A 17,210-nucleotide genomic window follows, 5' to 3' on the forward strand; every position below is an offset into this window, starting at 1 on the left:
TCCCAGACACACGTTTTATTGGATCATCCCTGCAGCCTCCTTGGCAGGCCGCCCACGTGCTTGCGAGGGGGAACCTTCGTGCGGCAGGAAAGAGCAACTCTATCAACGGGCTGCTCGGACCCGCCCACTAGGCAGCACGTCCTTCTGGCCAGAGCACCCACTTGGAGATGACAGGGCAGGGCTTTCTGGGGCTCTCCCGGGCTCTGGAGGCTTTCCGGTACCGGAGGCTTTCCGGTACCGTGGCCAGCCTGGACGGAACTGGGGCGGTGGACTCAGCCCAGCTCCCCCTGGCCTGCTCCACCCCAGGCTCTGCTCCGCTATCTGCTCCTGGGCGCTCAGCAGCAGCTCTGCCTCCTTCAGGGCGTGGGGTCCCGGCCTGGGCCGTTGCCATCGCTGGGGCCCTCGGTGGCCGCTCTGGACCTGCTCTTGCCTTTCTGGAGTACGTAGGCAGATGGCCCCAAGCGCAGGATTTTCCCGCTGCCCAGACACTCGTCCCCTTTGTAGAAGACGGCAAACTAAAGAGTAAAGAGGCCGGTGTCACTGTGGCGGGGCCCGGCGCCAGGTGCCCACCAGCAGCCGGGAGACAGGGCAGCTGGGCTCTCCCAGCACCCAGCACAAGCAGGCATGCCTGGTGCGGCTGGGAAGGGTACGTGGGGAGTGGGGGAGGCCGTGGCTTCCACCCTCACTGGCTGTGCAAGCCACGCACCCACACCCACTCAGCACCTCCGCCCCCCACCCTGTACACTGGGTGCTCTGGTGGGGAGGAAGTGCGGTCTGTCCTTCTAGAGCCTGAAGCCCACTGGCCAGAGCCCCCTCGGCTACGCGGACCCAACGAGGGGCAGCTGAGCACGTGCTGAAGCACGAGGGCTGGGCTCCAGGCCGCACGTGGACTCGGTGTGAGGCCCGGTCCTACCTTCTAGCCGGGCTCCCTCCGCCTCCCTCTGCAGCTGGGAGCACTCACCTGTCCCGGGGCGAGGGCCCGCACAGCCTTCACAGCCGTCACCCAAACGGTGCCATCTTGATTGAGGGTCAGTACACAGGGCACTGGGTGGAAGAGAAGGGTCCTTGGAGGCGGCACTGGCCTCCCAGGGGACAGGAGGAGCGCCAGGCCGGGGGGGGGGGGGGGGGGGGGGGGGCAGCCAGAGGGACTCAGCGCCCCCTGCTGCCGGGCCTGCCGCGCGGGCACCTCCAGGACGCGCCCTGCACAGCGGACGGACGGAGGCCACGCGGGCCTGGCCCCCAGGGAAGGCAGGTGAAGAGGGGATTCCGAATACGTTATGCAATCTGATCAATGAAGGACGCTCCTGCCCCAAATCTAATGACCGCTCCTACCCTGGGCCTCCTCTGAAGGGACCCTCCCGCTCAGTCACCTAGCGCCATCTGGTGGCGGAACCGGAAGTGGCACTCCATCATTTTGTCCCGGACCAGAGCGGCAGGCGGCTCCTCCGCGATCCAGTGCACGCGGCTGGTCCGCAGCAGGTCCCTGTACAGAGCCGGGTGGTCTGTCCGGGGGGCCTGCGGAGTGGAACGCGCAGCTCAGGACACGGAAGCCCTCGGCGGAGGGGCCCCCACCCCACACCGCCCCGCGGTCCTTCATCAACAGCAACCCTAACAGCTCGCTGACCGCTAACAACAGGGTCTGCCCCAGAAACGCACAGGATCATCCCACGGCCTCTGGTCCCCATTCTGCACAGAAGGAAACTGAGGCACAGGAGGGAAAGGGACTTGTCACAGTCACACTTGGCGAGCAGCAGACCACGGTCAGCACACTGCCTGCAAGTTCCAGCCTCACTGCCCGCTGCACCTGCCCAGACAGGGCCCACCACACTGCTGGCCTGTCTCAAAAGGGTCACCGCAGGAAGCCCATCAAACACCAGGTGCTGGGGGAAAGAAGAGACAGTGCGGCTCCCTGGGGCCATCTGCCTCTGAGGCCCCTGTCCCCCAGGGCCCAGGCAGGGATACCCACATGGGGACAAATGTCAGTTAATGACCCTCCTGGTTTCTCTCAAAGCAAAAAAAACCACTGAAATTTTACATGAAAACCACTTTAATTCATGCATGACCACAATCCCTGTCCAGGCTGTGATGCCCACGGCTCTTCTTGGAACGAGATGTCCCAGAATCAGTGGGCGGGGTCTGCTGGCCGCTCGCCCGCATCTAAGAGAAGACCCTCCAGCCCTGTGACCGAGTCCCCAGCTCCCCCAGGGCAGGGTCTCTTAACCTTGGTCCAGCTGAGATGGGAGGCTGGGTCATTCTTTTTGGGAGTGGGGGCTATCCTGTAGAACGTCAGCAGGACCCCTGACCTCTACCCATCAGATACCATAGAGACACAGCCGAATGTCGGGGGGGGGGGGCACAGGCCAACTCACCCCCTCTGCAAAGCCCAGCTCCAAAGCCCAGGGATGGGGTTCAAGGTCACAGTGGTTCAGGTCATTGTGGCACACAAACGGCTCTGGTCCTGGCTCGGCCACTTCTGTTTGACAATGGCCTGCTGGAGCCATGGGCTAGCCCTGTCCTAAGCACTGAGGGACCTTCGGCCACTTTTATAAAATCAGAAAAATAGGATCTATTCACAGCCATAATGTCATGATTCCTAGAGTGGCCAACATACAGTAAGACCCTGGTAAGTACCTTCAACAAAATCCTTCTGGTACCTCGGGGGCCAATCCCAGGAGGATGCAGAGGAAAGGCAAGGATGGTCCATCAACACTGCTGCTCTGTAGGACTTCAGCAGCCCTGCCTGGTCTCACAGACACTGCTGGCTCTGCCAAAAACAGACCTCCGTCACCTGTCTAAAAGGCCAGCCCCACTCACCACAAACACGTCGCCCTTGGTGCCGTCCTTCTCCACCACATACCAGGGCTCCCGTAAGCCGCTTATCTTGGCTCTCTGGCCCAAAGTATACAGGAACCAACCTACGGAAATACGGTTTCTCAGGGAGCCGGCAGCAGCTCCATCTCAAACACCACCTCCCTCTTAACGGGGAGCAGAGGATGGGGGGCGGGGGGCAGCAGTTGGGAGGCTCCGTGGACCACCAAGGGGTAGTCCAAAGGGGCCGTGTTCTCCCATCACGAGCCTCAGCCCTGACCATGCAGTTGAGCTCGTCCCATCTCTCGTCTGGGCCAGGTCAGGCTGCACCTCGCGCCCCACCAGGGGCCATTCCAGCTGCCGGAGCTCCTCAACCACGGGCCGCAGGGACCACTCTTCCAGAAGGTGGACTGGGCCTCGTTCAAAGCCTTAAGCCCCTTCCTGCTGAGCCTCCAGGAGCCCCTCCAATGGACAAACCGCACGGGGGCTGAGGCATCCCGGTTGCCCCCACTTCTCTGTGCACCCCCATCTCCACAGTACACATCACCAGACTGGAAGGCTAGGTTCCCCGCCCTCCCCGCCCTGAAACAGCGCTAGCACGGAAGAGATAAGCTGAGGGGACCTCATCCTGCTGGAGACCGGCTGGGAGCAGATAATTTTATTTACGGGGACACATCACTCAGAGAGCAGTCCTTCTGAATCGGAGGGATCCCAGGTTAGCAGCTGCCAGGCTTCACGGAGACCACACCCAACACTGGCGCCCAGGGGCCACCACGCTCGCTCGTGCCGCCCGCGCCCCCCGCCCCAGGCTTCTCGGACTCACGGAGGATGAGGAGGAATTACAGGCTTCTTGTCTGACTCTCCCAGAGCTGAAACTCGCCCACGACTCAGGGAGTTTATGACGAAAAGCAGCCCGAGGTTGTGTCTCACCTTTGTGTGTTCCCAGAACTGTACTGTCTTCTATAGAAATAAATTTACCAGGTCGAGGCTGTAAATACTGGAAAACAAGCAATTCCTCACCAACGGCTCCGGGTCAGAGCAGAAACGTGGCTCCACGCTTTTGTCTCAAAAACACTCACCTGAAGGATGAAATTTTCAAAATTTCTTTTACCAACGAAACAGATGCCCATGCTCTGAAACAGAAGGAAAGCCGACCGTGAGGAGAAGAAACAGGCAGGAGGCGTCGGCACAAGAACAAGCCAGTGGCTGCAGAACAGGAGGCTGCACACCCGGGCCCCCCAGGCCCCCCCCCGCGCTCCCGGCCACGGGCCTGGCTCTCCTCGGCCGGCACCACACACACCAGCTGCGCCCCACAAACAGACCCTGAGGGCTTTCAGAGCACCTCAGCCTCCCAGGGTCTACTTAAGACCCCCAACCTGGGACCTGGTGAGTAAACAAGGCCGCACCACATGTACCCCGGCGGGGGGTGGCCCCTGCGCGGCGGCCCATCAGCCCAGCCAGCCCAGGACAGAGAGCCAGAGCTGCGCGAGCCCTTCGGACCACCATCCGGAGCCGCGGGGGGCCAGGAGCCAGGGTCGGGCCGGGAGGACCAGGAAGGCTCCCTCAGCTCCCGCCATAGAGCCACACCCACAAACCAAACAGGTAAACAAAGGGACAGAGATGATGGGAGGACTGATGCGTGGAAGGAGGTCTTCCTTGGGGACGATGACTTGCTGATAAAAAAAGCAAGGTCATGCTCATTCCCAGGAAGACAAAAATGAAACAGCAGCCTCGCTAAAGGTGACGCAGCCCTTGACGCGGCCGACCAGCCCGAACACGCGGACCATCCTGTAACACCAGACCGCCGCCACGCTGGCTTCGCCATCACCCCAATGCTCAGGCTCTTCTTGCCTCAGGGCCTTTGCATATGCTCTTCCCACTATCGGGACTATTTCCCCCCAACCCTCTTTGCGACACTAAATCCTATTCATCCTGAGGCCTTAACGTTAAATTAAATGTTAACTCCTCAGAGCCTGTTTTTGGGTCCAGGCCGATCTAGTTAGAGCCCACTGGTGTCACCTACATATCCTCTAATCTTACGGTGCTGTTTCGTGTCTGTCTCCCCCTCCTGTGGGCTCCAGGAAGGCAGGAATGAGGAAAGCATGTGCCCCTCACCCTACCCTCAGGGGCCAGCAGCACGGCAGCCGGTACAGGAAGGCCCTCCACGAGGAGGGGCTGGACGAGGGCGTGAAAACACGCGCAGGCAGCAACAGAGCCCGGTCCTTCCTGCCCCGCCCTCCCCCGGCAGGCAGGGCCAAGAGCACCCCAACGAGCGAGCCAGGCTGCTGTGAAAGCTGCTCACCCCAGAGCAGGGCCGAGGGCGGGGGACGGGACAGGAGAAGTCGCGTCTGAGCGGCTCTCGAATGTCAACAGCGCGTCCTACCACGCGCATGACCCAGGCTCTGTCCTGACGTTGGCTCCTGGGGAGGAAGTGCCCAGACAGGGCCCCGCTTCCCCACAGACCGTGGTCATGGCGCCGTGAGCGCATCCCCCTCGGTCCTACCTCCTTCTTCTGAAGCACGTGATGGAGTCTATTCTCAGCAGCTATTTTCTTGACAAAATCTTTCGTGAGCCCCCCCAGAGGGAAGAGCGTTCTTCTCAGGGCATCTTGGGAAACCTGGCTGAGAAAGAAGGTCTGGTCTTTAAAGCTGTCAGCTGCTTGAAGAAGTTTTACCGCTGCCAAAAGTAAAGAAGAAAAGATGTTGCGGGAATAAACATGACGGTACCTGGCTCTGGTCACGTCCAGTACATCAGCCCGGGTCTGTCAGGAGCAGAAGGCAACACTCCAGAGCAGACCGCTAGGAAAAACCAACAATCCCCGTGCTTCAGGGGAGAAAAGTTCTCACCCCGAATTTATCTGCCGGGAATAACAATTTTACGTGGTCAGGAAGCTCCTTCCGGTTCCCACCCTGGGCTACGGCATTTTATAGACGAAACACCGCACACGCCTGCTCCGGAGCGGTGACGTGAAAACAAGCCTAACACACACGCAGCCGAGGGTGAGAAAGCTGGACGAGAGGACCCCCGGAGAACCCCGGGACGGGGTCAGCTGCTGCCCACGCCCCCCGCCTTCTCAGATCCGACTCCGGCCGCAGTGCCTCTCAACCCGTTTGCTTTCCCAGAAGAGCGGGTTTTGTTCAGAGTCCCGCGGACATGCGTCCGATGCTCCCCCGCGATCTCCCTGATGCCCCCCACCGTAAAGACCCGCTCTGGCGCTAAGGCCGCGGTGCAGAGACGCGACTGACCTTGGCCCCACGACAGTGGACCAGAGAAGAAGGCCCGGCTCTACCGCCGGGCCACACCAGACCCGCCTGGCCCGCACCAGGACGGCCACGACTGCAAGCCCCTGGCTCCCCAAAGTCAAATTCAATGAGCCACGGGAAAAGCCACATGGGCTTTCTATACCACGGCTTCTTCCAACACCCCGCGGAGGCAACACTAGGAGAGGCCGCCACACCGCACGCTCAGGGCGTGCGACACGTAGTGTGCTGGGGCCCACACAACGCACGTGTGCCTGGCAGCTTGCGAAGTCGCGTGTGGAACACGGGCTCTGTGGAGGGAATGTTCTCCCCCGTGCCCTCGAATGTGATGCTCACTTTAGCCACGGGAGGTTTCATCACCCCCACTTTACAGACGAGGAAGCTAAGGTTGAGACCGTTAAGAGGCTCCACAGAACAGTGCAGGTGCGGCCTAAGTCCCCGTCCATCCCTTCCTCCGTGCAGCAGAAAATCGAAAACAGTGAGCCACTCATCAGGCAGGCAGACTCGTCCGCCCAAGGCTACTCTTTGTTGCAAAAGGAAGCCAGTCAGGCAGCGCGGAGGCCTCGGGACACTGGGAGCAACGGGCATCTCCTCATAGTTCCACGTCAGTTTGAAGCAGACTCGAAATCTACCATACTTTTTTTTAAAAGGAGGCCAGCAATCGTAATCCATGGAAAGGAACACGTGGGAGGATCTGTCCGCTCCAGGGACTTCATTCACACGCCCTCACATCACTTCGCACCGGTGAGGCCTAACCAGGCACCAGGCCGGGACCCGGGAGCGCCGACGAACCTAGGAGGGCTCTGTGTTGCCCCGTGTGCGTGGCCCCGCGTGCGCTCTGCCCAGGGACCTAGGCCCAGGCCAGGAGGCCCTAGTCCAGGTCTCCAGGGCAACTAAGTAAGAATTAAAAAGCTCTCGTGTGCCTGGAAAACACGCTGAAAACGAAGACACCGTTGTATTACTACAACAAATACGTATTAAAATTACTCAACAAAACATCTGTCGACGCCATCAGAGAAGTTTTGGAGTGCCTACGGCCTAGCACAAAGGTCCAGCTAGCTCTGGAAGGCAAACCATTTTCTAGGAGATAAGCAAGCACGTCTACTCAATATGGAAGTAAGTTCTTTAGCCACTCAGGACCCTTAAGTCCATATTTACTTGCCGCATTCTGCGGCGGAGCTCCCAAGTGGCGGGACTCTGCGTTCCTCCCGACACGGACAGGCTTCCTGGGAGAGTGGCGCCCGGGCGTGTGAGAGGCGGACCCTGGGAGCAACCAGAAGGAGGCCAAGGAGCCCTGTCCTCTCTTCCCGCGTCTGAACCTGAGGCCCCGGCGGCAAGCACAGCGGCTAAGGGCCCAGCACCCCGCAGGCAGCAGAGGGAGCCCTTCCCAGCAAGCAAGCATGTCCTTGTCTGTGTTCAAGTCCGGGAGGTTATCTGAGCACCCCCTGCTGTGAAGAAGGGGGTGGGGACGAAACCAGGGCAGCTGAGCACCCGCTACCATCCTCAGGGCTCCCGCAACACATAAAACGACCTCACAGCCACTGCAGCCTTCCAACCAGGCTCAGTGACACGGAGGACAGAACTCCACTGGGGCCTGGCACAGCAAAGAGCACAACTGTGGAGCTGAGCCGAACTGGGCTGAGATCCTGCTCTCCCGCCGCACGCAGCCCAGTCAAATGAGTCCACACCTCAGTTCCCTCGCCTGTGAACTGGGACGAGCGCATCCACCTCCAGTCTCAAAGGGGCCAAGCAGAACGCATGCCTCTAACAGCCATGCTCGGGGGAGAGGGGCAGGTGCCATGAGGCAGGCGGTCAGCAGGCCAACCCTTCGGCGATCCCACGACAACGGAAACTTCTTGCCCGGACGTGGCTCTGAGCTCCCTTCACAATGAAGTGCATTCCTCTTTTCTACACACAAATGTCCACCAGGACAAGCCAGGAGCATCCCTGCTGACCACGGGGCATTTTTCTAGAAAGGTGAAACTTGGCTCCCGCTAACATCGATAAACTGATTTGTATCCATAATCTCTATAAACACATTTTCCAGGAGGCCTGAATGTCAGGCCCTGGCACCTGGGTCACACTGAAGTATGTTTCCCTCAGTCTCGAGCCCTCGAGAACTTGATGGTAAGCGACGGGCCTCTGAGCACTCCAACTATCAACACATATTTCCTCAAACATAATGGGAACCTTCGAGTCACTAGCAGAGTGTAAGGCGCTGGGTTAGAAATATCACAGATGCGGGTTCCCACCAGGCTCTCTGGGGAGGTGGCCCCCCGACCCCTGTACTTTGCAAAACCAGCCAGCTAGTTTGGAACGCACAGAGACGTGGCAGGCGCGCCCAGACGATGACCCACTGCCATGCTCCAAAACAGTTCCCCCTGCGCACCAGTCCTGAAGGTCTGACCCGGGCACTTTAACTTACCATTTCTAACTTCAAATCGATTTCTGAAAAGCCCTTCTGGCCTCCTAATGTGCTTCTGCTGAAAGACTTCCTCGTCTTCCAGGGAGGTTCTGGCGTAGTGACCCGTGGCGACTGCATCTGCTCCTGTGAGTATTTTAAGAACACAAGATCCAGCTCCAGACTTGCGTGTGCGGCCGTGGGCAGCTCGGGCCTCAGGAGCTCTCCGAGGCGTGCACACACCAAGCCTTGTGCTGGACGGTCTGCACTGACAGTCCAGCCCCCCTCAAACACGGAGGTCCAGGGCATGGAGGCCCCCCTCCCCCAATATTCTGATCAACAAGAGGCCTCGAACGCTCCATTTACACGGATACAACCTTGCTACAAGGTTTCACTGCAGCTTTATGATCCTTTCAAAAGTCAGCATCTATCCACTCAGTCACTCTAGCTTAAGGAAACAGATATGCACACAAAGATTTAAGTCTAAAAAGCTCATTTCAGTGTTTCCCATACCAAGGAAATCTGAATACACCAAAATGTTCACCATCAGGAGAACATGAAGTTAAAACATCACTGCTGTAAGAACAGCATCACTTACGAGGAATTTTTCATGATGTTATTAAGTAGGGAAAAAAAAAAATATATATATATAATACTCTGATCCCGCTTTTTTTAATGTACAGAAAAAGATTAAGGAAAACCTGAGAAAGCCTGTTCCTTTGATTCCAGGAAGCGAAATGATAGACGACATCTCCCTATTTTCACTCCACTTTCGTTTTGAAGTTTTTCTAATAAACACACGTTATTTCCACCGCAGTGAAGGACCATCCAGCACATTCCATTTCTTCTCTCCCTGTTACGCAAAAAAGCCAAAGAACCTACCTTCGAAGGCACACATTAGTTCATAACCTTTCCCTGCGTGAACATTTCAGATATTCAATACTGCAGCAGACTTGTTCCCGGAAGGGGCAGTGAACGGAGTCTGTGCCTCACCGAGACTAGCTCAGGGTAAGATAAAAGACGCAGCGAGAATTAACTGCTGAGGGCGCCTGGCTGGCTCAGTCGGAGGAGCGTGCGGGCCCTGATCTTGGGGTCATGAGTTCGAGCCCCACGCTGGATGTAGAGGCTTACTTAAAAAAAAAAAAAAAAATAGGGGCGCCTGGGTGGCTCAGTCGGTTAAGCGTCTGCCTTCGGCTCAGGTCATGATCCCGGGGTCCTGGGACTGAGCACCACATCTGGTTCCTTGCTCAAATAAATAGAATCTTAAAAAAAATAAAAAATTAAAAGAACAGACCACTAAACCGTGGCTTCAAATCCAGAGAAAGAGAGACCCAGAATCCCGAATCAGGTACAGACCCAGACCTGTTCCCAGCGCAGAGCAGAGAGTCACCCTGGGAAGCAAGATAAAAGTCTCAGCAAGACTAGCGAAAAGGGTGACGAGCAAGAAACTGAATGCTGACTCCCCTGAGCTCTAAATAGGACTCGTGAACCTTGCGTGAAACACAACCCGGCCTGGGCCTGGAGCTGCTCTGGGTACAGCTGCCCCTGCAGACAGGCTCTGGCCGCCCCACTTGCGGCGCTCTGCCCGTGTGTCCTCAAAACTTCTGAAGTTGGTGCTCCTGAACCCACAGCACAGTCCCTACACCTGCGAGGTCCACGATGAAGACTCACTCTCTCCTCCCTGCGACCCTGTCATTTGCATATTGCCAGAAAGATCTTTCTTACTCAGGGAAGTAACAGAATATTATCATTTTCACTGCTTCTTTTCCTTCTGAAGATGAAACTGTTTACCAGCATTTGGCTCCCAGCTGTCTCTGAAAACCTTATGATTTTAAAAAGATGAAATGGAAATAGCAAAAGGACTTACCGAGATTATCCACAGCATAATGGAAAAAACAACTGAATTTGATGTGCTTGTTGCAGACTATGTCAGGATTGGGAGTCCTTCCTTTCTCATATTCACTTAAAAAATCACTGGAATAGAAGACAATGATTTTCATTTCTAAGTGTGAAACATTCCTCAAAAAAATAAATCTGTAGGGGCGTCTGGGTGGCTCAGTCAGTTGAGCATCTGGCTCTGGCTTTCGGCTCCAGTCGTGATCTTGGAGTTGTAGGACTGAACCCCTCGCTGGGCTCTGCACTTGCCACGGAGTCTGCTTGAGATTCTCTCTCTCTCTCTCTCCCTGGGCCCCAGAACAGGAACCCAATGATCCAGAGCTGCCATCTGAGGCTCTAATAGCTCTTCCACAATCTCAGCCTGTGGACCCAGGTCACTGGGCGAATAAACATGCCAGCTGATATTCTAATGTGCCTCCCATACTTCTGAGGACCGGCAACGTTCGGCTGCTTCCAGGGCTCTGGGCAGCCTTGCTGACCGGACTTCTGTTCCCACAGGCTGGCTGACCGGACGTGGGAGAAGGATCGTTCAGCAAGAAGTACACGGTCTCGGAGTATTCACTTTAAGAGGATTATGGTGCCTGTTCCAGGAGTTTAAAGTGAGTATTAAAGGGTACGGGGTACGGGGCGCCTGGGTGGCTCAGTCGTTAAGCGTCTGCCTTCGGCTCAGGGCGTGATCCCAGCGTTCTGGGATCGAGCCCCACATCAGGCTCCTCCGCTGGGAGCCTGCTTCTTCCTCTCCCACTCCCCCTGCCTGTGTTCCCTCTCTCACTGGCTGTCTCTCTCTCTGTCAAATAAATAAATAAAATCTTATAAATAAATAAATAAATAAATAAATAAATAAATAAATAGTAGGGGGTGGGGGGCGCCCAACTGGTTCAGTGGGAGGAGCTTGTGACTCTCGGTCGCAGGGTAGTGGGCTTGAGCTTCAAGTTGGGTATAGAGATTACTTCAAAAAAAAGCCTAAGAAAAAAAAGTTAAAGGACATATTCTGAGTGTCCGTGAGCATTTCTCACTGACCCTAAAGCTCCCCGCTGTTCTACAGTGGCTACAAACAACAACGCTGACCGGGGGTCACGTTATGAAGACAAACTAAGAATCTGCATGGGGTCATAGGTCGCATGTGCACCTTCAACCCCGGCAGGGGATGCCAAACTGTTCCTGCAACCTCTTAGTCGTCTAAGGGAGAACACTTGTGTCGCTCCATAGCTCGATTTTTTGTTAGAAAGCTGTCGAGAGTTTCGTTAAACCATAAACTAGGCAGAATCCATGCTTTACTCTCTCTGTGCGTCCACAGCCTCCGGGACGTTTTCTACGTAACAAGTACTGAATAAATGTTAACGAGGTTGAATGTTTCCACTGGCTCATGAAAATCATGTCAACCATTTCCCAAATAGCTCAACAGAAGACAGGTCAGTGGCATCAGCAAAAACCACAGAGCACAGCCTGTTTGGTGAGGGGACACACTCCGCCTGCACCCCACGAGGGAGACACCAAGCAGAAAGAACATCTGCACTGTGACCCTTGAAGGCCAATGGGCCTTGAACAAAAGAATTCAGAAGAAATGTCGGAGCTGGAGAGTGCTACCAGAGCGGTGAGCATTCAGGGGCTCCTGGGGGGCTCAATCGGTTAAGGGTCTGCTTTCAGCTCAGGTCATGATCTCAGGGTCCTGGAATCAAGCCCCACATCGGGCTCCCTGCTTGGCAGGGAGTCTGCTTCTCCCTCTCCCTCTGCCCCTCCCCACAGCTTGTGATCTCTCTCTAATAAATAAAATGTTAAAAACAAAAACAGAGCAGTGAGCAATCAGAACGAAGAGATCACTGAGCACAATTGCAACCATACCCACAGGCAACCAGCAGGAAACTAGGGCAGAGGGCAGACTGGCCAGAGCCCACCTGGCCTCAGTTAAATGTGAGTTAACCTCCAAAAGATCACATTTGCTCACACACTTTCCAAACCTAGCAATAAAGGGTGAAGTTTCAACCCTGCAGTACTCAAAGGAATCCCCAAAGCAGCTTTCCCCACCCACCCAGATTTGACAGTGAAGCCATCCCTGCCTCCTCTTTCTCCCACTCCTACACTCGTCAGTCACCAAGCCCCACGGCACCGCTTCCCAAGTAAGACCTGACAGATCCCCCATCAGAATGAACAGAAGTGCTTGTCACAGTGTGCTTCCAGGGCCGACGTCCCAGGCCCCGTCCAGGTGGTGTTCAGTGAGCATCCCAGCCGATTCTTCGGCCCGATGTCTGCTGCCAGTGGGTGTGTCCCCCAGGGCCTGCCCCAGCCAGCCCTCACCCCCACTGCGCATTCCCATCATTCCCGCCCTCCAGTAGCAGCTTCTCCCTAGGTTCCCCGCCTCCAATCTTCTCCCATAACTTACCCTCCACTTGGCTGCCAGATCTGCCTTCTCAATAACACGAGTCATTAGAGCTACATTTACTGCTTACTAACATGCCAGACGCAGTCCTGACAGCTTTGTATCTCATCTCACTGAATTCTTACAATAACCCCCTACGGCAATATCCTTCATTAAAGGGATGATGAAAAAGGCTTAGGAAGCCAAGTGCATCACCCAAGGTCACGCAGAGGTAGCAGGATCAAGACTGGACCCAAGGATTTCCTGCTGCTAGAGCCTACCCCACGCCTGTGCACATCGCTGCTGCCCGAGACAGCTTCGATGGCCACCCACCGTGCCAGCCTAGTTGGGCTCACCATACTCCAGCCCAAGCAGCCTTCCTCACGAGTCCAGCCAAAGCTGTCAATGTTCCCCCCATAATGATGGGCATTTCTCCTCTTCACCACTGCTCTTGCTATCCTGTTTAGAAAAATCTCTACTTCACCGTTATTTTCAAGAGCAGATCAAACGTCACCTCTTCCATGAAGCTTTCCTGACTGCTCCATATGACACATTTCTCCCTCCTCTGAACCTACAGCATTTTAACGAAATTACTTGGTACTTCCTACATGCTGGTCGCCACTGTTACGTCTTTTGAGGGTAATGTCCTCCTCCCCCAGGCTGCAAACTCCTGCAGAATGGAGCCCAGCTTACACACCTTTATTTCCTCAAATGTAGCACTGGGCCCAGTACAGAGCAAGCACTTAAAGATCACCTTTGGTATTTGTTACATTTTTAAAGTCTTTGTGTTTCGTGTTTTCATGAGGCATCAGGGAGGGTGCCTCACCTACTTTTTTTTCCCAGAAGCCTCTCATCGCTGACCTGCACAGGCATCACTGCGTGGCACCTCTCAGGAAAGACCTCAGCCTTAGCTCCCTCACCCAAAGTTAGCGGAAACGACTCAAGGTTCACGAAGTCATTAAGGAGACTTCTAGCAGGCGGCACCATAGGGAAGTACGAGGCCAGGCGCTCCGGGACCTCCACGGTCTCCAGCACCACTGCCCAACAGCACTGGCCGCCTGTCACTGGTCCGGCCGACCACGGCAGTCCTTCCCTCGGAAAGGCGGTACAGCACCTTCTGCGTTTCTGAGCTGGACCCACCTGAACACGTCGTTCCAATACTCCTTCACATAGGACACTTGATGGAAAGGGATGTCTAGGATCTGGCAAACTCTATAAGCATCTTCACAGTCTCTGTCAGCAGTGCAAACTCCGTGTTCATCCAGCGAGTCCCAGTTCTTCATAAACACCCCTGTCACTTGGTAGCCTGGGGGGGAGCGGGCACAAATCAGAGTCCGGGGTGAAAAAGTAGCAGTTTCTGAGCTCCCAGCAGTTCCCTGACACTCCCCACTCCCGCACCACCATCCACTGGTTCACCTGGCAATGTGTGCTTTGCTACATGGCCTCCAGAATGACTCACATCCTAGTGCAAGCCACCTGACTTGCCAGCTGGCCGACAGTTCCCTGCCCTACACGCCCACGCACTTGTAAGCGCCTCCGTCATCACAGTGCACTGCTGCACTGCAACTGTTTGCCTGCCCCCCCCCCCCCCGGCAAGATGGTGATTTTCATCTCTGTGTCCCCACCCCGTGTCCGCACAATGCCTAGCATGCAGGAGAGGCTCGGCCAATGAGTGCTGGATGACAGAAGAGCAGAAATGCAACATTCTTCAAAGCAAATAAAAACCACCATTCAGTTACCGAAAAAGTAAACTAATTTAAAAGACTGTTTCCAATTATCCTCTAGGACTTAGACTCTATGTCATCAGACAAGAAAACAATTAAAATCTGGACTATTTTATTATAAAGGCTGTACTAACTATATATTTTATGACCTTTTTTTTTTTGGATTCTCTTCTATTGTAATAAAGTACCCAACCAAATACCGGAAAGACCAATGTTAGCTTTGCATCACCTTAGGGAAGTACTCAGGTGCCTATCCTGTAGGAGAAATGTTTGAGAAATGTTTCTTAGTGGGAAGGTTCAATGTAACAAAAGCCAAGCCATTTGACTAAGTTTAATAAAGTACTCCAAAGAACAGAGATTCAAAGTCAAAGCTCTGACCACTCCACCCCCCCCACACCAGCAGTTAATCAGGCCCTCCGCCACCCTGCTTCTCTTACAATGCAGACCACACTGGCCTCTGTTGGGTTTGTTGTTCCAGTCCACCCCCTTCTGCAATTCGCTACAGCATGGAGCTCTTCAGAGAGCAGGGTCTATGCCTCATTCAACCCTCTGTCCTAGTGCCCTGAACAAAACGAAGCTAAAAAGTTTCTTGAGAAAGAGACAACCCCACATGCCGCTTTAAAAATCCCCTCTTCTATAACCTCATCCTTCTTCTCATGGAGATGAACCCATTTAAGGGCACAGGCTTAGGCACTCCAGGATGGGATCTGAACCTTCCAGGGGGCACAGGGTAGGATGTGCAGCTCCAACAAGACTAGGAAAGCCCATGATGCCAACGAGAGGAGCACGCTTTTCCTTTGTTAAGTCCATCAGCTTCCCCCACTGAGGAGGAAACCACAGAGAAGGCTGGAATATGGAGTGGCAGTCTGGATCCTGGGGAGAAGGGACAGCCTACCTTCCTGAAGAGTAAAAGTAGTAGATCTGGTCTGCCCACTGCTAGTCCGCCACGTGTCTCAAAACATGTCACACACGTCATCAGGAACCTTCCAAGGGCTCTGCACAGTCTACCCAACATAGTCTGAAGTCCCTAAAATAACATCTTCCATAATCACTCTTTTCTTTCTCCGTCCACCTCCTTCCGTCCAGACCCAGCCAACACTTGCATGCCTCTGACCTTTTGCTGGAGCTGCTGACTCTGCCAGGAGCACATTCCTCCACACTTCACGCCAATTCTCTGCTTAGTGAAATCCTACTCTTCCTTCAAGTCTCGCCTTAAACACATCACTCTCTGTGATGCTTTGATTCTCCGTTCTCCAGTTATAGATGCCTAGTGTGTCCACATTTTTAAAAAAGATTTATTTATTTGAGAGAGAGAGTGAGACAGCAGGAGCACAGGCACGCTCATGAATGAGTGGGGAGGAAGAGGAAGAGAGAGAATCTCAAGCAGACTCCCGGATGAATGCAGAGCCCACGACTGGAGATTGTGACCCCAGCAGGAATCAAGAGTGCAGAGCCCACCACCCGGAGATTGTGACCCCAGCAGGAATCAAGAGTCGGAGGCTCAACCGACTGAGCCACCGGGGTGCCCCACGTGCCTACATTTCTATTTAGAAGCTAATAACCACTACTGTTTTCCGAGGGCCTAATATGTGCTGGGCACTGAGGTAAAGCTTGCGTAGGCTCCTGCCAGCCAGTCCTTCCAGTCACCCAGCGAGGTAGGGGTTCCCTCCACTTTACAGAGAAGGAGAGCTGCACTAACTCAGGAACGTCTCATTCACCCCTGCATTCCAGGAGCTGACAGCGGAGGGTGCACACAAGTCACCCCGTGGAGGCGGCCTCCCAAGGAGAAGCGACCACACACAAATGGAGAACGGAGCTCAGCTCGGCTCCCAACCCCAGGCACTCTCCCGACGCCTGGAACAGACGCTGGCACTCCCACACAGGTGTGTCATCCGTGAACGCAGCGCACGGATGTTCAGTGGGCATTTCGGCCGCGCGGGCCCCGGCAGGACCAGGACCGCCCCCGGGTCAGCGCACACCCCGCCGCCGCCGTCACTCAGGTCAGAGGGCCTCGGAGCCCCCAAAGTCGGGGATACCCTCCTCCACTGCGTGGGGAACCGGGCACGGCCGGAGTCCCCGAGAAGGGGTTGCTCACCTCTCCGCCTCAGCAGCAGCGCGGCCACGGCGCTGTCCACCCCGCCGGACAGGGCGACCACGACGTGCCGCGCAGCCTGCATCAGCTCACTGCCAACCTCCCACAACTTCTGCCACGGCTTCCGCGCCGCGCCGGAAGTCCCGCCTCAGCCGCGGCGGCGCAGACGCGGCCTGGCCGGAAACGTGCTTTCGCGCGCGGCGCTCCGCCCCCGCCCGGGCTTCCCCTCCCGAGGCCCCGCCCACGCCCCCTGCGCGGGCACCCTTGCTCGGGCTCGCTGCCGCGGGCGCGTGCTCTGCTCCCGGATGGGTTCGGCGTCTGCTTAGGTGCACACCTGTGGACCCGCTTACCGCTCAAGGGGGCGAGGGTCGTCCTCGAGGGGGTGCGGCGAGGAGCTGGATTCTAGGAAGGGACCTTTAAGCAGGGGAGCGACATGATCACTTCTAAATTTAGAAAGATTTTCGTGGCTGCCCTGTGCAGAGGACGAGCTGGGAGCCTGGTTAGCAGCCCGTGACAGCCACTTGGGGAAGGGGTGCATTTGCAGGTGGACTCTGTGGCCCTTGCCTGCGGGAATGGATGTGGGGGAATGAGAGAGACGGTGGAGGACTTGATGTTTCTGTCTTGCGGAATCTTCTCGGAGGAGGGAGTGCCCTTCCAGGTCAGCTCCTACGGG

At 55.8% G+C, this 17,210-nt stretch overlaps 1 protein-coding gene and 1 long non-coding RNA gene across 7 annotated transcripts; one reads left to right on the top strand and one right to left on the bottom strand.

Moving 5' to 3' along the window:
* Positions 1 to 16,693, bottom strand: TRMU (tRNA mitochondrial 2-thiouridylase). 5 transcript variants are annotated; one of them, XM_087868611.1, is made up of 11 exons: positions 16,541 to 16,693; positions 13,862 to 14,027; positions 10,337 to 10,443; positions 8,494 to 8,616; positions 5,312 to 5,484; positions 3,888 to 3,941; positions 3,632 to 3,768; positions 2,815 to 2,915; positions 1,371 to 1,515; positions 962 to 1,044; positions 1 to 515 (listed from the first exon to the last, which is right to left on the bottom strand). In XM_087868611.1, the coding sequence occupies exons 1-11, from the start codon at positions 16,620 to 16,622 to the stop codon at positions 103 to 105; spliced, it is 1,584 nt and encodes a 527-aa protein (XP_087724737.1). In that variant the 5' UTR covers positions 16,623 to 16,693; the 3' UTR covers positions 1 to 102. The 5 variants fall into 5 exon arrangements, with proteins under 5 accessions (XP_087724737.1, XP_087724739.1, XP_087724738.1 ...); XM_087868613.1 differs by having other exon boundaries at positions 5,312 to 5,425; positions 16,541 to 16,668; XM_045780111.2 differs by having other exon boundaries at positions 212 to 515; positions 3,739 to 3,805.
* Positions 4,277 to 13,696, top strand: LOC123780913 (uncharacterized). 2 transcript variants are annotated; one of them, XR_006776541.1, is made up of 4 exons: positions 4,277 to 4,410; positions 10,864 to 10,964; positions 11,763 to 11,959; positions 13,565 to 13,696. It is a non-coding gene; the product is annotated as an uncharacterized LOC123780913 (long non-coding RNA). The 2 variants fall into 2 exon arrangements; XR_015727065.1 differs by lacking the exon at positions 13,565 to 13,696 and having other exon boundaries at positions 11,763 to 12,022.
* Positions 16,694 to 17,210: the final 517 nt, after the last annotated feature.

The sequence above is a fragment of the Ursus americanus genome, chromosome 17 (assembly GCF_024610735.1).
Source record: "Ursus americanus isolate L20-20 chromosome 17, mUrsAme1.1.p, whole genome shotgun sequence".
Classification (NCBI taxonomy): Eukaryota; Metazoa; Chordata; class Mammalia; order Carnivora; family Ursidae; genus Ursus; species Ursus americanus.